A 22,092-nucleotide genomic window follows, 5' to 3' on the forward strand; every position below is an offset into this window, starting at 1 on the left:
AATGCAATGCTTGAGTTACATGCAGTCTTTCGTGGCCATGTCTTATACTGAAATTATATGCTTCCCTCATTTTATTAATCCGCTGTTTTTGTTTCATCGTCTTTGTATGGAGTGACTTGTGTAGGATCGGTGCGGTACCACTATCCATGGACAAACATTCTAATAATAGACGCAATAATTTCATTAGTAATATGTAGTTTAATAATTTTATTCTAATAAGTTTAGGCTAGCGACAGTTATTTGGAATGTAACGAACAAACTTTGCCTCTAAAGTATGGATTAAGTATGTCCAGCTGTGGAATTCTAGATTGCACTTTTCTCTTTTTTCGTACTCAGTTGGACAAAACTCCACCTTTCTGAGGTGGGTAGATACCTAAGTTATCACGCATAAATATCCATTATTCCCGATGCGTAGGTATCAGGTGTAGTAGGTAGTAGTGGAAGCACTTGTAGGTACTTCTATTTTTCTCCGATTGTTATCAATGATGACTTGCAACTATGTTAGTCCACATAATCTAATCATTGTTTATTCATTAAGTATTGTAAGAATAATTAATTAATGAAAAGAATTCAAGAAATGTAAATGTTATAGTAGCTATTAAAATACAGAGGTCGGTCCTTGCTTATTTAGGTAGTTCGTTACTTATATAGGTATACATTTATTTACCATTCAAGTGGTATTGTCTTGATTACAATTTTATATGAGTTCAATCTGGGAATGGTGTTCGATGAATTTCCCTAATTTGGAATAACGTTTTTAAAAACAAACGGAGTACCTACATACCATAACATTGAAAGATATAAGAAATACAACCATACATTGTAAATAAAAACCTAACTAATTAATAGTCGACTTATAATTATTAACAGTCATATTGTTCCTTAATTATCAGAAATATTGGTTTATTCGTAAACTCACAGAGGGGCAGGAATTACTTATTAGAAAGGTAATTTAGAGTAGGGTACCTATTCCAAATTAATTTCACTACTCAATAATTGTGTTTTTGTACTAAGATTATAGTTAGGTATAAATGTTGAGTGCTTAATATTACTTCGTGATTTTTTTTCATCTATAGTACTGTTTTAAATTTGAACGTCAGTCATTATTTATACGTACAATTACAAAAAACGTTACATTTTTTACATCATTGTTTTGTATTAGTTTTTGAATAAATTTTTGACACACTTAACTAACGTACACAATACGTTTGAGGCCTGATTCCCCAACAACATGCTGCCCACCTCTAAATACTTACAGTTATCAATGTCGTAACCTCTGAGTCAATTTCAATATATTAGTATTATAATATTAATTGATATGTATGTTAGTCTTTAGGGTATTTATAATATGGGCCTAGTAGCCTGAAATAAATAAAATACGGCCCACTGTGAAATATCTACCGACCGGTTTTAAACTTGGCCTCACATTGTTATGAGTCTCTCAGACGATTATGCTACCCCATACATCGATTGGCGCATTGCGAAAAGGGACGCGGGGCGCATTTGGCTCTACAGATACACAAATCGATTGGACGATCGTCTGACTCATCGTCGTCTAACCTCGACAGTGAGGCCAGATTAACCTGGCCACCATCGTCCTTTAGCTACATGTGGGTATATAATGAACCTCACGTAATCTGTCATATGTGAGGCCCGTCATACTCTCCTGGGGGGTACGATAGGCTGACTAACCTAACTTCATACTCATTAAATATTTTTTTACTACGTACCGCCAACATCCCATTATCACCCTTTGAAAAATCTCTGTAATTGCATTGCTATAAATATCTCACCCCCTTAACCGAAATAGTTCACAAAGCAACCTGCTTGGTGGCTAAAATAGGTGAAACATAGGTGTCCACGAAGACGACTTTGTACAAAGTCTAAAAAACACATGTAATAAGATAAAAATAAAACAAAAGTTATAATCATACCTATATATACTTAACATACACCAAAATAATTTAAAAATATAACATAATTATTATAAAAATTCACAGCCAACCAAAATTTCAGTTGATCAGTCTGATTACGTAATTTATTCTTAAATTAACAATTAATGACCACACAAATAATACATTTATTTTATGATTTCTATAAGTCCACAGTATAGGAAACATATATATACCTATGTAGGTTTAAAAGTAATATGTGCTTACATTTGTGGTGGATATATATTTTGGACAAAATTATATAGAACAACGATACGTGGCCTATAAAAAGTGGAGTACCCTACTTTTAGAACTTTTGAACATATTCTTAGTACAGCATGATGTGTGTTACTATATAATTAAGACGATGGTCAAACTGAAAAACATGTATTTAGGTAAATTTCAAATTGGATAATAGTGCAATACATTTAATAATCATTTTATAATAGCTACGTAGTAATTTTAATGTCCATTACCTATATTTACACCAACACACTCGTTATGGAAAAAAGTTAAACATTGTTTTATATAATATCGTATATCGCTCGTATAATATATGAATACTGATGAAGTCACCTACGAAATGGTAGGCGACTTCATCAGTACCTATATAATACATATATCTATTGTAGTTTTTTACAATAAATAATAAACTCTACGAAGTTGGTATGTGGCAAATTGAGTCCAGAATGAGGTTACGAGTTCCGAATCAGAACATTATTAACTTATAACAACACATGTCTTGTAAATAAAAAATATATGGTACATAAATAAAAAATCAAACTATCATTGTTTAAAAATCTGTTTATTAATAAAAACATTAGAACTAAAATACGATAATAAATGCTTATATTTAAGCAAATATAAAATACACCCTTTTCTCTGACCACTGCTAATGCACTTTTCATGCATGAAATTTTTGCTAGTGAACGGTCCCTCACTTATTATTTATCAAAGATGCCTGTCTCTATGGTGCGACACAAACTAAGTTTTATATAGGTACTGCCCAATCATATAAAATTGAAAATTTTGAAAGAATGTATTTATTTTCTTCGCAAAGAATTAAATGGTGAAGATATTAAGTACCCAAATATTCTCATAGTCCTACTAGTTTAGTGGGGTTAAATTAATTAATATTTACATTTCAAAACTATTTATCATATTTGTTTGCTGAGTTATTAATTTATATAATAGAAAAATATTTGAAAATACAATTCCTACCTATTACCTAGCAGCAAGCTTCGGGATTATGTCATCATAACTGTTCATATAAATCGTTGTACCTACAAAGAAAATAAGCTAATCTACAATATTTAAAGTGTGGCGAGATCGATTCGTATTGTACTTACATGGTTTTATCTTCGGAAATGGTTGCTCGGAATTTAGTAAACGGTAATAGTAACTTAAGCGAGTTCTTAGAATCATATGAAAGTGGTTAATTTTAAAACCAGTCTTTTACTTGTAGTTACTTATTACTTTGAAGTAAAAAAAAACACCTATTCTTTCATTGTGGCGCTTCCATGAAAAATAATAAAAGAACTTATTTACTTGTCTTAATTAAATCGTACCTACTCGGATTTGTTAGCAAACATACTACGGTGACAAAAGGTTGTTAGCAAACATAATACTGCGGGTCGCAGCTTCTTCATTGGTAATTGCATCGAATGCAGCTGCTTACATAATTACGATCGAGTTCATTTGATCTTCAATTTTACGTAATTATTTACCAAAGTACTGTACCATTTTTACTACATTCAAGTTAAATACAAATTAGACCTACTAATGTACCACGGGTAAATACCGTGGTGCGAGTGACAAGCTTACACAGCATCCTTTACGCAAGCTTGTTGCATTCAACAGAATAACAATTTTTTAAAGTAACTGGAATAACTGTCTGGCTGCCTGGTGGCCAGGGGCAACCGTTGGCTACATATGAGATGAGCGCCACGACAATACACATTGAGGTCGTGACCTGATAATATGTCTAATATGTTAGTGTTTATGGGCGACGGTTGTCACTAACAATCAGGTGACACTACCTGTCAGCTTGTTTCCAATTACATAAAAAGTAGTACCACACCATATCCGGTTTTTTCATAGTAAAAAGAACGTAAATGCTATTACTCTAATCATACAACAATGCCCAAAGTGTACTTAGTCATTTAAATTATTAATATACACGAACCAGGCTCTCATTTATTTTTATGTCATATTTTTAAGTACTATTAAAATAAAAAAAATCTTCCCATTGTTCATCATAATGGTGACAGTTCATAACACCTCTAAATATAACTCATCTATATTTCGGAGGATATAAATATATTTTTTATTTATTAAAAAAATATGCAGAGTAATCGTTAATTTCAAGCATTTGCCTATATCTCTTTGACGGCCTCTGTGGTCTAGCGGTTTAACAGACTGCCTTACTTCTGATGGTCGCGGGTTTGATTCCAGGCACGGTAAAACATTTATTCATAAGTATTATCGTTTGTACTTGTCTGGCTGGTATATTGTATGTATGTAGTCACAATTAAAGTGGTCGCCGTAGCCGTAACGGCTAGGTATGTTAAATATCATTATTTACAACAAAAGTGTATATAAGTAGTATTAACAATTGTCTAATACCCATTACGAAAGTTCTGCTTAAGTTGGGACTAGATGGCGTTGTGTCAATTGTTCAGTGTTACTATTATATCTACATAGGTACTTACAGGATATAAATTATTCTGTTTATTAGCTCTACCATTAGTATGTGCCGTCACCACAAATATTGAGTGCGGAAACCTGACCACCGCTACAGGAAGGGTTACGATCTCTGTTGGTGGCCAAATTCCGACGCTTATTGAATCTACACCCATATTGCGACACGTGTTTAGCATATGAACAGGATATCATCAGGCAATGAATAGAGCTCGATATCCGAGCTCTATTCATAGCTTCCATGATCTCCACTCCGGTATCCGCTCTGAATATTTGTGGAAATAATATAAATTATAATAAACAAGTAATCAAATGGACTTTCCCAAAATAACACCTAATTCTATAATAACATATACATATTATAACGGCTGCGGCGTTGCAACAGTAACATAAAAATTAATTTCTTTGAAGTTAGTTTTTAATGGCTGACGTAATGGGGTATTTCTTAGACATGTTTAAAGCAATTTAGTCTTGTTCAACAGCCAATGGACAATTAGATAATGTTAAATCAGATGGCTTCTCTTAACTATTGGAAAAACTAGTTGCAACAATTTAAGTATAAAAAAATTACTTAACAATTTTGATCAATCATTTTAGTGTTTCGAAATTAAAATTTTTGCAATCTAGTATGAACCACTTGACAGTTGTAGTTGCATATTGTCAAACTTTATTTGCATTTACATAAGCAACATTCAAGGAAAAATCAACATTATAATACATCACAAAATTAAGTTATATGAATTTCCAAATATTGCAAATAATATAAGCCACACATTACAAGACTTGGTTTTTATTTATGTCTGTGTATATTTAATCGGCAATTCAATATCATAATCACCCAGATAATGTATTTAGTTTATTTTCTATTAGTATGTAATTTGATAAGTAATATTGTGTAAAAATTATTAACATTCACACGGAGTACAACGACAGGCGATACAACGACAAAAGGCACTTTGACATTTTAAGTTTTGCATCATACCATAATAAGAACCTTAGGTGCGTGTTGCAATATGCTATATGAATCTCTATAAAAATTGCTTCATTACAGGAAAGGAATAGTGCAAATATAAAAAACAGAAATATAAATAACGTAAACAGAGACGTACACGAGTACAAAATAGCATATACTATCACTTCGGCATTTCGGCATTAGAGCACGGCCGCTAGACGTTCCAAGAAGCGTTTAAATTAATTTTTAGTTATTGATTTAACATCGGTACAACTTACGGCACTGTCAACACCACTCCCCAGCATAAAAGTATAATTATGAAAGAAAATATAAGCTTTGGAATAAATAACATTAACTATCAGTATCACTGAGTTTTGGACTAGATATTGACATTCTAGACACCATTTACTATCAGCCATCCACTGGTGGTCCTAAATAGACCATAGATACTTCAGTATTTCCATAGACAGCAGACACTGTGGGATATAATTTCTCGTTTGGAAGGCCTGAAATAATTAATAAGATTGTTATAGGAATGATATACAATTATAATAAATTAAGCAGTACATTTATTCCAGTCTATAGATATGCTGTGTAATATTCCACAGTTTTGTGTTTTAGTGGAACTAAGTTTCTTTAACAATAATTACCCTGGACAATTTACACAGCGTTATCTATTCCCTACCTGAGCAAAACTTGTATTATAAGTACAACTGATAGAAATATTTTTTTAATATTCATAGAAAATGCACAGATCAAACGAAAAATAAACAATCATATTCATGAATACAAATCTTTGAATCGGACCCACGCCAATCGGAGATAAGGCAGTCAAATCATATGTTTATGATATATCTCTAAGAAATAGACACTATAGTTATTGTTCATTAGTATTATTTTGGCTTAGACTAAATTTAACAACATTTCCGGACAAAATTAAAAGTAGAACAGTTCGGAAACTTGGAATTTCCATTGTTTACTACACTCCAGTGTACACTACAAGAATTTATTGTCTTGTAGGCCTCACAGAATTTTTACCTGATATTCCGCAAAATGGACAATGCCCACATCCTGAATTACTATTTAGAACGAATTTCCGCAATATTCCTAGTTGTTTACGATGCAATCTATGCACAGACTTTATTATTTATTTGTGTTAATAATTACGTCTGGTAACACTCTGTGTCCATATTTAGTCCCATGAATAACATATTTTGTTTATGAATAGTTACAGAAATAATAATAGAATATGTTCTCTTTACCTTTGAAAGCAACTCCTAAAAATTCGAAGTTTTTTTCAAATGATAAAGTATTCTCCTCACAATCCAATATCACTCTAATACGTTCACCAACCTGAAAATGAAAATAATATTTATTTACTTTATAGGATTACCAACATAAGATACAGTTGATATAATATGTCGTGCTGTTATACAATGCTAAATGCTGGTTTCTTGTTCTTATATTTACAGGTAACCATAGCATGCTTTGTATTTCATTATATTGCTACTATTATACAGATCTAGGTTAACTAAAGTAGAAAGTGATTATTATAAATTTAATTAAAAAACATACATATAACACAATTGTGTGGCAAGGAAGGCCAACTTTTGAATTTTGTCATGAACTCAGAGTATATTTGGTGAAATTGGAATTACTACATATAGTTAATCATGAGTAATGAAAATGTTTTTTTTATGTAATTTAAACAGCAAACAAACAGACAACCCACATGATATGTAGTAGGCATCGGCTACATACATTATAGCACTGTGACATTATTGCATGGCACCTGATGTACTATTCATGTGTTGGCATATTGGAGAACTAAGATGTTATGATTCATGTTATGTATAATAATTTTTTGTATGTGAAACTATTGATTTTATATATATCTAAATATTGTGTTTTTTTTTCAGTAAGTAAATGGGCACCATCAAAATTCTTATTTAGTTTTCTGTATGGCAAATTAAGATTTCTACTAAAGTAACTAGGATGAGAAAATAGTTGTAGATAGTAAGTAAAATTTACAATAAATAATAATAATAATAATATGCATGACTATTATTCCTGATGATTACTTACTTGGTATTTAGGGCAATTATTTAAAAGTGGATAATGTCCTTGTGTATCCCCATTATGCAACAGGTGGTTGTCAACTAAATTCCATCCCCAACTTTGTTCATCTGAGCCTAGTAACCCAACATATCCTTGGCATTGAAGTTGAGACTCTTTTGTTGATATACCTACTACAGCAACTGTGCCTAAAGGCCCTTCCCATATTACTTCCCAGGCATGGCGACCATAATAAAATCCAATCTTCCCTCTACATGCATCAGTACTCTGTGCTACAGGATTTCTGTAATATTTATAATACAATTTAGAAATAACAAAATACTTTGGTTCATACTTCTGATCAGATCATTGACACTACTGAGGTATAGGGCTTTACTAGCTGACCTTAGAATCTAAACATCTGCTGTTTAAATCTGTGTACAATTGTATCAATTTATTTTTCAGAGTAGTTTTCTAGTGGTGGAAACACAGTTAACAGATCAAATTATACACTACTGAGTGAAATTCGAAATCAATTCAAATACACTCAATGTGAAATTTATGCAAGGCAAGTATTTGCAATGATGTTAATGATTACCAAAAAAAATTGTTTTTTTGGAATTTTCTAATTTGTATGAAACAAGTTATAAAATTAAAAGTTATCATAAAAACATCTAGAAAATTAATATAATGTTGTCTAATAAAGTAATTATTATTAAATTTAGTATGTTTCTAACAAAAATAGTCAAGCAATAAATAATGTATATTTGTCCCAAGTGTATACCTGTGTAGAGTGAATCCATTCGGTTTGACATATATATTTCTTGAGCAATCATGTGAATTCCAAGCATGGAAGAATGCCCTTAGTTTTGATTTATAAGTATTTACTGTAGAAAGTAAGTCAGATTTCAGTATTTCTGTAGCCAATCTTTTAACACATTGTAATCTCCATACATCATTATTTTCGTCATTGAGAATTCTATACCAGCTCTTGCACACTAGTGAACAATGTAAAAGATCTCTCAGATTAAGATATGAAAAAATATTTTCCAGTATATGGTCAGGAACAAGTTCCGCGATAGCATATTCATCATATACTAGTTCACTGAAAGTCCTCATATCCATAATCGTCATATATCAACCAATTTTAATAAAATAGGAATTAGATTTTTTTACAAACCACATCGAAATAGTAAATTTATGGTTTCCAGATCAAAAATTTAATACATACTGCAACATCAACATTTAACATACGAATTGTAAATACAGACGATTTTTGCTATTTGTTTTTTATATAGACTAATAAAAGAATAATAATGAAATTAACAACTGATGAAGGACTAAACAAAATAGAATTTTGTATTTGCAATGGAATGGAATTGTGAATTTACGTAAAATACAGTGAAATCACAATAACTTAATAATTAGAAAAGTGGTGTGATGTTGTGAATTTTACGATGATATGATATGGCATATGTTGAGTTGACAGATAGAGTGACAAATGACACTTGATAGTGACACTTATCGGCACTGAATTCGCGGGATTGTCAACTGGTGGAATAATTCCCAATAATTTCCATTTCCTTCCTACGCACATTTATTAAAATATAAAAAATGGTATACAAGTTCACGTTCGTTTTTATGTAACTATGACTCCTATTGGTTATATTGTCATAAGAACGACGCCTTTACATTTGAACACAGAGCAATAAACAGTATAATGCAGTGGTTATTACTCTGTGTTAAAATGTTACGGCTGTCACGGTTGCCTAATCTGTGATGGTTCATGTTCATGGTATACATTTATTTATTTGCGGTATTTACACCACAGAACGTTATATTTACGCTGTTGATTTATAAATAATTTAATAGTAACTGAAATACCGTTGACACAATATGGGGGATAAATCGACACCGCTATTAGCTGTCCTACAATTACTTCGAAAATATAATCTAAAGGTAATAATCCTACTCATTTTATTTTGTCCAATACTAGTAAACGTTCACAATAATTATATTTTTATTACAATTCATAAGCTTACATACAAGTGTTTCTCATTTCCAGGGCACTGAAGAAATTCTTCGTAAAGAAGCCAGTTTAGGTGATGTAGAGTATGAGAACTTAGATTTGCCAGAAGTAGAACTAGCTAGTATATTAACAGCACATCACACTGAAAGTGACCCCTACACTTACGAATTTGCATATGAATCTTTGAAAAAATTTATTGAGAACTCCTTAGATATGTATAAGGTTAATAACTTTTATTTTATAAAACATATATAAATTTAATTATTATAAAGATATGTGAACAATGACGACAACCACATTACAATCTTTTCAGTCATTTAGTTGTGAAAAGGTAACAAATACACACTTTTTAATTTATAATATGGATAGTGATATACATATTGCAGAACTAAAAAAAACCTAATGAAACATTCATATGATTTTCCATTGAATATTTGCAACCCAAAAAAACTTATGAACTCTTTTTCAGTATGAATTGTCTACACTCCTCTATCCTGTATTTGTTCACATGTATATGATATTGATACTCTATGATAACACAGTACATGCTGAAAATTTTTTGGAAAAATTTGGTCCTGAACAAGAAGATTATTATCAGGAAGATCTGAAGAAACTATCCATAGTAAAAAATAAAGATCAAGTAAAGGGCAATGAACTAGCAGAAATATACAGGTTATCTTTAGTGACTATTTTGTTTGAGTTATTTAAGCAAATTTTTAAATTTAAAATTGAGGTTCTCATATGTTCCTATGAGAAATGTTATGTTCCTATATCTTAGAGGTAAATAGAAATAATAAAAATTTGGTATATTATGATGCTGGTGGGAGTATCACATTTTTACAATGCATTGGGAATGTTCAAAAAGCACCATGTAGATTGTTTTCTAAAAGATCTTGGCCTGTCTAGAACTGCAATAAGTTCTATACTTTAGAATGTCTATATAAAGCTGCACTATCAGTCTCCTACCAGATTTGACTGGGCAGTGATAAAAACATGAGCTGTGAAAATTAATGTAAATGTTGACATAAATCCGGTTCACAGGCCCTGTCAACTTTTCAGAGTTTCCCTCTATGCCACATGATGGACCCAGTGTCCGTATGGTGAATCCATGGAATATTATGTCCCTGAACAGTATAATGTCCCTTTTTTTAATCTATTATAACGCCTACCTAATAGTAAGTGGTAACTGTTGTCTTTATACATAAATAACATTGGGGAATTAACATTATCTTATGACATTCATGCATTGTCATTTTGGGGGACTGAGATGTCATATCACTTTACAGCCATATCCATATTTTTCAACCGTTTTCAAAGCATAGTGCTTGACATCTAAAAAAGACAAAGGTACCCATGCCGACAACCTTTTACAAAATCTCCATCAATCATATTATTAAACATTAAGAAAATTGCAATTTGTTCAAGAAAATCAAAATCAAAATTTGTTAAATTGATTACTATATTGATATATTTACAGCTCAAACAAATTTGTAGTACAATTATCTCGTGATGCATCATCTCAGCTCAAACGATTCTTGCATGAACAAAAAAATTCAACTGTAGTCATTAACATAATAAATAATCATATACAAATTGAAATCCACGATGGCCCTGGTAGAACGCTGACTCAAATACGTGCTACTGCAGGAGGACTACTTGGAGAAGCGACTAAAAATGGTTATTAATTTTTTCTCTACATATAGTATAAATGTAATTGTTCACTTTGATCAACTGAAAAACAATTGTTACGTGATTTCAACAACATTATTGAACCCAAAACAATAGTTAGAACTTTTGTCCATACCTACTAATGTAAGAAAGAGGTTAACAATTTCACTAATGTTTTCAAGTAAATTTCACTTAATGCTTTATGAAATTAAGCATTAAGCGAAATTTACTTCTGTTTACAAACAAATAAGTTGAATGTGTACAAACAAATAAGTCATACACTCTTATTTTTACAATAGCCAATAAATTTCACTAATGTTTCAAAGTAAATTTAACTTTATGCTTTATTCCAATCGGTTTACATACAAATAAGTTTAATATGTATGAACTCATAGGCTCTTATTTTTACAGTTTTGAGTTTTATTATTGTTATTATTCCTCTAGGACAGTCTAGGTATTAGCATACAGTATCCTCTAGTATCCTTTCCTTGCAAGTCCTATATAAATGTTTCAGAAAACCGTACTAAAGTCTACTATGGTCTATTAAAAGAACCAGATATACAACTGCCTCCTGCCCCTATCGAAGATGAAGAGGAAACTGAAGAAACACCTGACAAGCCAAAAAAGAAGAAGGCCAAAAAGGATAACATATTCATGAAGAAACCTAAATCAGATCCCAATGCTCCACTTAGTGACAGAATTCCATTGCCTGAAATGTATGTAATTATTAAAAATATTCTAAAACTGTTAATCACATAATGTATTAAGTAGTAATTAATGATGATATGGTCTAGCAGCGGTGACCAGCCATTTTAATCAATGGACCAATTCAAATATTTGTTGACGGGTCTCACATAATTGATTAATAATGAACAAAACTTTATTCATAATACCTATTAATAATATTCAAAACTTTATTATAATTGTAATAGCACTAGAATAACAAATTATAAAATTACAAAACGTAAAGATTTTCTATAGAAATTATAATGCAAACAACACAAGTAACTTGTCACAACGAGACCAGTGAGGAACTCGCTACAAAAATTGTTTCAGTTTAGTATGTAGGTTTTATTATATACCACTTTATTATAATTTATTTTATAACAAAATATTGATGGGAGAGAGTAGACAAAATAAATACATTTATCGACATGCTTGGTGGGCTACATAAACATGTTTAACGGGCCGGAAGCGGCCCTCAAGCCGCGTGTTTCTTATCCCTGGTCTAGAGTATGAATGGATTTTAGGGATGATGAATGAAAAAAAGATAATAAGAAGTTTAGATATATTCTTGATACTTTGGAATTGAGTTACATACGAAATTGTGGATATTATTATTTATATACATACATATATATATATATAACAAAAAAGAATTTTACATTCTAAGAATTATAAATAGATGATTATACTTGTAAATTTTAAAGTGAGTAATTGTATGTTTTTTTTAATTATTAATTAATGAATAGGAAGTATTTGGTAATTATTTTAAATACAGAAGTAAAGTTGTTGTGATCAATAAATGACAAAAATATATTATAACTTTTATTAGGAAAGAGACTGACAAGTTAGAAAAAGGAAAAGCACTGAGGGAGGCATCAAAACGTGTCCACCTAGGTCCTGAGAGTCTGCCATCAATTTGTTTCTATACATTACTCAACAGTGGCCAAACAGCAATCTGTGCAGACATTTGTGACGACTCAACTTTACTTGCAGTTGGGTTTAATAATTCTACTATTAAGGTATATAAAGTTTAAGAATTTTTTTATATGTCAATGTTTATTTTGTGTATTCGCCTGTAATATGACCAATCTCTTGAAATAAAGATACACATTTTTGGACCTAACCCCAACAGTAATCATTAAATTAATCTTCCAGGTATGGACCCTTACTCCAGTAAAATTACGTGGCATGAAATGTGCTGAAAAATTGCAAGATATTGACAGAGAAGCAGGTTTGTGGATCTTTTTAATTTTTCTCTCCAAATAATGATTAGTTCAATAATAAATTTCATATGTATATATTGTAAACCTTATACTTTTATGAATGTTATAAGATAAACAAAATAAAAGCCTATTTGTATTTGGTTTGCGGGACTATCGGTATGGCCTCCCATAACATCACATTACCTATCCGGTATCCTCATACCGGATAGGTAATGTGAGAACCTCACACATTTTTTTGGTTTTTCAAAACTATTAATCAATTCAATGTAGTGAATTGAATACTTTCCAGGTGATGTCCTTGTAAGAATGATGGAAGAAAAGGACAGAGATACATGTCGTACACTCTTCGGCCATTCTGGACCTGTTTATAAAGTTGCATTTGATCCATTCAAAAATTTACTGCTGTCATGTTCTGAAGATTCAACAGGTAAATTTACAGTTGACTGAAACACTTCAATATATTTTCTGATAGAACTAGAATTGAATTTGTTACTTATGTAAAATAATAATAAGTTGATTTTTTATTGGAATATCGATTCTTAGGTGACATAATCCTATATCTATTTTTTTATTATATGACAATTTAATGTTTTTTATGTAACAGATTTAAATATATTTAAAACAATGTTGACTTGAATTTGTACTAATTTATTTCATGCCGGTTATTATAGTGATTTATTATTACTAGCGGTCGCCCAGTGGTAGAAATTCAACCACGTTAAATTTAACATTCAATCAAACAACATTAAAAACAGTATTAATCTATTCTCAATTTGACCGACAGACTAACTATAAACAAAAGAGTATATCGTATAGAGTATGTGTAGCAAATAGATGGTAGTGTGTGTAATGTTTATTAATTTATTTATTATACATAATTTAAAAAAATATATTAATATTTTACACTCATTCCCCATATTATAAACTATAAGTGTGTGAAATTTTATACTCCTCCGTGCGCGCAATTTTCGTAAAAAAGGGTAAAAAGTTTTTGCTTCACGTATTAATATATCAAAATTAAATTTTGTATTTAGAGATAGATTTTGTAATACGCCACTTTTGCAATAACTCCTTATTGTTTAACCTGATGGACTGTAATTTCAGTCCGACTATGGTCTCTGCAATGCTGGACATGTTTGGTGGTGTACCGCGGCCACGTGTGGCCGGTGTGGGCGGTCCGCTGGTCGCCGCACGGTCATTACTTCGCAACGGCAGGACACGACCGCACCGCACGGCTCTGGGCTACCGATCATCACCAGCCGCTCAGAATATTCGCTGGCCACCTTTCTGATGTTGATGTAATTATCGTTTTTATTATTTTATCATAAAAAATATCACGTAAGCACCCACTTAGTGGAAATAGTAATCGACTCTTGAAGGTTTTAACTATATATATCATCAGTTTTAGTAACAGTATTTATTTGTTATCATTTTCTAAATCGTATTTAAAATATATCATTCTATAATTGACAAATGGATGTATACTTTTTTAAACCGCGTAGGGATAAAAAAGACGATAAAAAATCAATCGTGCATTTAATACAAATCATAACAATTGAATAGGCAATTGTAAAGTATTCAAATAGAACAGTTACAATACTAAAACTACTACTATATAATAAATAATATAGTATTGAACTCCGAAAAGTACCGTTATTATTATTAAATAAGTTTAAATAGATATTCATTCAATAATATATACTTCCTCTGTCAAACATTGATTATGATTTATCAGTATTTACGTATACTAACGTATACATGACTATATTTGTAATAACGTATAATTAGGCAAAGGTACTTTATGACATAGGTCTTCAATACTCCAAATAACATGAGACCTGAGTATTTCTGTATCAGCTTTATATTGTATAATTTATTTGGTTTATTGAATGTCTTTAGTTGTATACGTGCTGTCTATCTATTTATTTTTAAAAAGTGATTTAATGTGTAGTAATAGTTACATGATAAGTATATTTCTTTTTTCAGTTTGTTCAATTTCACCCTAATTCAAATTATGTAGCAACGGGCTCTAGTGACAGAACAGTCCGCGTCTGGGATTGTTTGACTGGAACGCAAGTTCGAATTATGACAGGGCATAAGGTAATCCATTACTATGTTTTCTTAAAGATGAGTCAATATATAATGTTTAAAGAAAAATTAATACACTTGATCATGTGATTCGTGTTATGTCGGTAGTTAGAAAAAGTTACGTCAATTTATTTTAACCACATGGTGTGAATTTTTGATACTTATTTTTAACCCAAGGAGATAAAATGTTAGGGTGAAATGTAGCATTAGGATTCTGATTCATATATCTATATATAAACGATCACGATTATTTTTATAGTAAGTACGAGGACTTTAAAACAAATACTATAATCTGTAATTCAGTCTTTTAAACATGGATTCAAAATTTAATGCCACTTCACATCTGAACACTTTCGGTGTTTTTTCCCGGAAACTACAATAACAAGTGTAGTGTTCTCTTATTTGTTGTATAAGTCTTATATCTCTCAGTTCAAGGGTGCAATCTCTTTATTCAACGGACCAATTATTAAAATTTTTTGAGGGCCACTCTAAAGTTATTAACAAAGTATAAAACTTCATTTATAATAATAAAAAATGTAAAGATTATCTATACTAATTTTAATTTAAACGTTGATATTGTATGTTTGAACAAGACGCCGGTGAGTTAATGACTATAACTTGTCACAAAAAATATTTCGGTTTAGTATGTACTATCATTTTATTATAATCAATTTATAACAATATATATTGATGGGAGAAAGTAGAAAAAATAAATAATATCATAAAATGCTTGAGGGCCCATAATAATAAATATGTTTAACGAGCCGCCTGTTGCTCATGGTTCTCCTAGTATATTAATTGTTATCTCCATAATATCGGCTCCTTATCTAAATCCTTGTTAAAATCCACGTCTTAACTACGTGTCTACACAGGGAATATTCCCCACTCACGCGTCACGGTTCGCATGCGCCCGGCGCGGGACAACAATTGAATAAACTGTATAATGCTATTGTAACATTAGTATATTATATTAAACTGTCGTACACTACAATAACAACAAGTCTAATGAATAGTGTATTTTTTCAGTCCCCGATATTTGTTTTGACATTTTCCGTTTGTGGGCGATGGTTGGCGTCTGGGGGAGGTGGCGGTGAACTGATAATTTGGGACATATCAACCGGATTACCAGCTGCAAATTTGCCGCCTGCTCACACAGCACCTATTCACGCATTGGCCTTCAGTCGTGATGGCACAATCCTAGCAAGCGGTATATAATATGATCTATAATAAATACTACAACACAAAAATAGAAATTATACTACAAATAAATAGAAATTATAGTTAATTTTATTAGCTTTAGTATAACCGTATAGTTACAGATTATAGTCATAGTATGCGCTACAATCGCTTTGCTGTACCCCCACATTATAATTTGTTATGGATTAATAAGATATTTTAGAAACAATGTGATTATTATGCATTTGATTTTTGTTGGCAGCATATGAATGATATTAAATTAATACGTTTGTATTTGACCCATTGACTTAGAATAAATATATTTATCAGAGTTACAATAAATAATATAAATTATTATGAACTCATTTTATACTGCGATGATAAAAAAGCCTACTAAGTTAATAATGTATTTTTCTACAGGGTCGTTGGATTGCAGTATTAAGTTGTGGGACTTCACTGCTGTTACAGAAGAAGTGTCTGTAGATGAAATTGGAAACAATAGTACTGTCCAAAGAGATGATAGATTTTTATTACGTTCATTTCCTACGAAGAACTCACCTATAAAAGATTTACATTTTACACGTCGCAATCTCCTATTAGCTGTAGGTTCATACGATGGAAGTTCATAATCGAATAATTTATTAGTTTTATTACATTTTATTATTTTAATATTAGACTAAAATGAAGTTGAAATTTCTTTCAGTACAGTATTCTATCATAACTATGTACGGGAGTTAAATCCGCACTTAGAGCGAGGTGAGATTATGTAACGAACGTGCAGTACTCGCCCTATTAAAAACTTCGAAGTGTAATATTGTAAGTTCATTTAATCCCTGTACATAGTTATAAACAATATTAGTGCAAAAAATAAACATAACTTTAAAAATACTTTTATTCTATTAATGTTTTCAGAGTACTTAAGTTGATTCAATTAATTTTTAAGAATAATTACATAATTGCTAGTTAAATTTTGTTTTACTTCTCCATTGCCCCGGCATCGACTTAGGTGACAACCCCGGCTAACTGGATTTAAACCTTTTAACTAATTATAACTTATGCATATCTAATATCAAATAATTATATAGTTATTTGCAAAGCCAAGCTCCGAGAAACTGTCTACACTTATTATGATGTGTCTATAGGTTAATGTGATTTTTAGATATGATCATATACTATAATTTTTATTACATCAAATTAGTCAATCACATATTTATACCAATGTAGCAGGATATTTACATTTATAAATAAATACATAATTAGAATGAATTTTCTTTTATTATTAGATTATTTATATTTGAAGAAGGTATGGTCTTTCAGATGTTATGAATTGTATCATCAAATTGAGTATAGATTCATTACTTCTGGCCACTTGTGCTTTCATAGCTTGTTTAAAATCTTCTTTAACTCCTTTATCAGCACCACGCGTCCCAATTCGTCTTTGGCCAAGATGTTGCTGAGAATTAGGGAGTATGTCCAATGCAATATTATTGCTATTTTCATTCCAAATGTAACTAAGTTCTTCCAATATATCTATGTGTACAATATATGCTGAAAATAAATGATAATGGAATACACCTTTCTGTCTTATTATATCCAATATTTGAAGAAATATTCCTTCCTCTTGGGGCCAACCCAACTGAATTAATACCAGTATGTGGCCAATTGTTAAATCAGAATTATTGCCAGTACTCAATAGAATTCGTATAAGTAGAGTACAAAAATAATGCACTATAGCCACTTTTGTCATAGGCAAGAAATGCAAGTGTCTATGTTTGCCTCCAACTATCAAATCTGATTCCAATACCCCTTCTATTGGCGGTAATTGTGGCAATGCTGCTAATATATTCTCAATACAAGCTGAATACTTTTTCTGAGAGTAATTTATAGACACTCTCACAATACAAGCTGAAAGTGCAGTTGATGTGGGAGGTAGTGACATCTCGTCATACTGTCCCCTATATAGTGTCAATTCATCAATAAAACCTTCAGACCAAGGTTTAACTTGCAGTTGATTAACTAATTTTGTAAATTCACGTGATATAATGTCATCACTATGTAACAATTCCCAACAATTTGCAGCTGCCTGAAACTGATGAGCCGATACACCTGTAACTTCCACATCACCCTTTCTTCGTTTGGATGGAGGCAACTCTGGGTCTGACAGTGCTTCTATTAAAATATGATTCCCCTTCAGAGTTCTTTGTTCATACAAAGACCTCAAAAATAATGTTACACCACAGTACAATAACTGACGACAGTCTTCACAGTTTCGTAAGGTTACTAATTTCTGAAAATAAGTTTCTTTATTGAGACTATTATTGTAGTTAATGAGAAATGGATCCCATCCTAATTGCCTTCCAAGCAAGTCCAAAACTCCGTAAAGTCGCTGCCAGGGATCTGTTATATCATGTTCTGTCTCATCATACACATATGAATTATAAAAGTCAATAGCCTTTACTAATAACCGTTGAAGTAATCTTGGTGATTCTAGAGAACTCAGTAAGGGTAAGGTCTCTACAACTAGCAAACGTGTATACCGGTTGTCATAGAAAAATTTTTCAGAATTTATCATAGTTTTAACAAGACTGTCAACTCCTAACTGTGGGAATTTTTTCAGTAATAAAACCAATAATCTACAATGCTCCATAGTATCATCACTGTTTTCAACACTTGTTTTTAAAATTGTGAGTTGGATATCAGGACTGATATTGTCAAACATTTGACTTAAGAAATTTATATCAGTTGATTTAAGAGCATTTGCAATTGCTGATATTTCAGGCAATAAATCAGGCATATTCTGTCTTGACAACATCAGTGAACTGAAACATTCTGCTGCTTCTTGAACATTACCGGATTGCTTTTCCATTACATACGCCTCAAATTGTATTTTGAAATTAGAAGGAAATAATGTTTTTGCTGTCAGCATCCATGCCTTTGCAGAATGTATATTGTATTTTTGAGCTTCTTTAGCTCTTGTAATAATGTAATCTTCATCACTTAAGGATGCGTCGATTGCCGGCATCGTATTGTAGTTCATATACTTATATGAAATTAATAGTTGCACTTAATCTATATTAATTGAATTGTAACTATTTCTGTCGAAATGTTTTAGGTATAAATATTTTTATAAACAATAAATGAAAATGGATTGATAACTGATAAGACTGACGGAATGACGTCAATCAGATGACCGACTTGCTTTTCATATACGTAATGTACACGGCTGTATGGGCTTAGACTCTTTGCCTTTCCATTAAGGATAAATATAACAAAAAAAAATACGTAATGTACGTATATAATATGATATAATACAAACGATAAAATCTTTGTTTACCTTTTATGTAGGTTTCATTGGAACGGAGTATATTTAAAATAAAAAAAATTAAGTAATGTATCATTTATAATATAAATGGAAAAGTTTGTTTTATGGATTTTTATAAGTTACTATACTGTGTGCGATGTAGCCTGTAGCATGGTCCGGGTGCCAGTTACTAATTTTACATTTAATAATTGCTACATATAAGTTAATACAGTTATTAACGATTTAATATATTACGAATGTGATATAGCTGAAATACTAAACATAATTTGTAAATCGCGGCAACTTTTAAGAGTGAATCGAAACGTTAATGAAACTGTTACCTGCACCATGCTACTGCGCACACGGTATAACGTATTAAAATCTACCGCTTCTGATATGATTGATCGATTGAAAAACGGCTCGTTTTGATAAATAGTTTATTTAGTGAATATAATATTACGTGACATAGGTACAATATACATTATTTATATTATTAACTTGGTCTTAACTCACGGTATCCGTACATTGACTGTTGATGCTTCTGAATTTTGTTTGAATTTATTTATAGCTGGATTCCACGCAGAAGATAATTTTAAGCCATCCTCTCTGATGACCTGATCTTACGCTTATCTATCGTGCACTGGTGCTCCACGAGCATAAACCTACTATTAGCGTAGGCGGGTGCACCATACCATTATGCAACATTCTAACATCATATTACATAAGTATATAGGGACTGGTAATAGTGCTATAGATATAGGGTATAATTTTAAATGAAAATCCTGTGTTGTACGAGTTTCATTTATTTTGCGCTTCGGGACTTGTTTACAAAATGACTGATAAGCACATAATAATTAAAGGTAATTACGGTTCTAATTACTTATCTTAACGATACGGATTCACTAGGCACAGGTATGTAGGTAACTAACTACTACAGTTTAATACTGACTATATAGATGAAAAGATTTGTAATATTAAAGTAGCTAGACAATCTGATATTAAAATAAGGTAAGTAGGTACAAACTTACTAACTGTATATCAGATTTTGGACTAAAATACATATTTTGAGCAGGTATCTAATTTCGGCGGTTTAGCGGTTTAGCACACCGTTTTCTTTTCGATGGTTGCGGGTTTAATTCCTCGCACGTTTCGAACATTTGTGTTGTATGGTTGTTTGTATTAGTCTAGGTGTTTTCTATATATATAAATCAGATGATAAGGAGGTGATGCCGTTTGATACAGACCTAATTCCTTGATACGATACGATATACAGCTGCAGATTCTGCAGATTCGGAGTATATTTTTTGTAATATGCTGTTTTTGAATGATACTCAAGGGAAACAGGGATTAAGTGCCTCATGTGTGGGCTCTGGATACATAATGATTGCGTTAGCCCAGAGATTTATACCTGGATTGACGATTTTTGTACATAATTTGAGTTGCTTTCTATATTATACCCAACTTTATGAGAGTCTCTTAAAAGTTAAGGTTAATTTTTGATATTGATTATGGTATTCCATATTTGGTCACCTATTCCTTATATGGGTACCTTTATTGCTATTTAGTTTTTGAGATTTTTTCTTACCCCAAAGTAATCAATATAACCTAATATTTTCACAAATTAAGTACAAATATATGACTGTTAATAATTACCACAAAAAGTTTTTTTTTATAAGATTTGTGGAATTTATGCCTAAAAATCAAAATGGTATTCCGTATTTGGTCACTTTCGTCTACTATTATACCTCTGTATATATTTTTATAGTGTTTACCTACCTACATTTACAGTAAAAGATTAGTAAAAATAAGTGTTTACATATTAAGTTTTATTCAGGATCTACACCATGTGCACTGTAGCATGGAGCGGGCGACAGTTTGATTCACGTTTCGTTTCACTCTTAAAACTTGTCGCGATTTACAAATTAGGTACTTAGTATTTCAGCTGTACTACATTCGTAATATATTAAATCATTAATAACTGTATTAACTTACATGTACTAATTATTAAATGTAACATTAGTAGCTGTCACCCGCACCATGCTACAGCGCACCCAGTATAATTATAATGATGGAGTAACAGTTGTTAATTTATGTAGCATCATAACAAATAGGTCATACAGGTTGTAGGTAGGTATACTGTTGATAATGAAGATAAGAAAAAACTTTTTAAATGCTAAATCAAGAGGTAACTGCCTAAGTAGATATATGAATTGTTGTCATTTCAAGTTAGATATTAGGTATGT

General features: G+C 31.2%; 3 protein-coding genes across 3 annotated transcripts; 1 reads left to right on the top strand and 2 right to left on the bottom strand.

The window, feature by feature from the left end:
* Positions 1 to 5,979: 5,979 nt before the first annotated feature.
* On the bottom strand, positions 5,980 to 9,075 carry LOC131853678 (F-box/SPRY domain-containing protein 1). Its single transcript, XM_059204676.1, has 4 exons — positions 8,423 to 9,075; positions 7,669 to 7,942; positions 6,846 to 6,936; positions 5,980 to 6,089 (listed from the first exon to the last, which is right to left on the bottom strand). Exons 1-4 carry the CDS (start codon positions 8,770 to 8,772, stop codon positions 5,995 to 5,997), a joined length of 810 nt encoding a protein of 269 aa, XP_059060659.1. The 5' UTR covers positions 8,773 to 9,075; the 3' UTR covers positions 5,980 to 5,994.
* A 332-nt stretch (positions 9,076 to 9,407) lies between these two features.
* On the top strand, positions 9,408 to 17,772 carry LOC131853676 (transcription initiation factor TFIID subunit 5). Its single transcript, XM_059204674.1, has 12 exons — positions 9,408 to 9,597; positions 9,704 to 9,889; positions 10,137 to 10,339; positions 11,145 to 11,344; positions 11,850 to 12,051; positions 12,891 to 13,080; positions 13,217 to 13,292; positions 13,574 to 13,711; positions 14,389 to 14,582; positions 15,271 to 15,384; positions 16,399 to 16,579; positions 16,969 to 17,772. The coding sequence occupies exons 1-12, from the start codon at positions 9,535 to 9,537 to the stop codon at positions 17,175 to 17,177; spliced, it is 1,956 nt and encodes a 651-aa protein (XP_059060657.1). The 5' UTR covers positions 9,408 to 9,534; the 3' UTR covers positions 17,178 to 17,772.
* Positions 17,773 to 17,831: 59 nt separating this feature from the next.
* Positions 17,832 to 19,698, bottom strand: LOC131853677 (integrator complex subunit 10). Its single transcript, XM_059204675.1, has one exon. The coding sequence runs from the start codon at positions 19,583 to 19,585 to the stop codon at positions 17,837 to 17,839; it is 1,749 nt and encodes a 582-aa protein (XP_059060658.1). The 5' UTR covers positions 19,586 to 19,698; the 3' UTR covers positions 17,832 to 17,836.
* Between the last annotated feature and the right edge of the window lie 2,394 nt (positions 19,699 to 22,092).

The sequence above is a fragment of the Achroia grisella genome, unplaced genomic scaffold (genome assembly GCF_030625045.1).
Source record: "Achroia grisella isolate CSIRO2021 unplaced genomic scaffold, CSIRO_AGI_Agris_v1 utg903, whole genome shotgun sequence".
NCBI lineage: Eukaryota > Metazoa > Arthropoda > Insecta > Lepidoptera > Pyralidae > Achroia > Achroia grisella.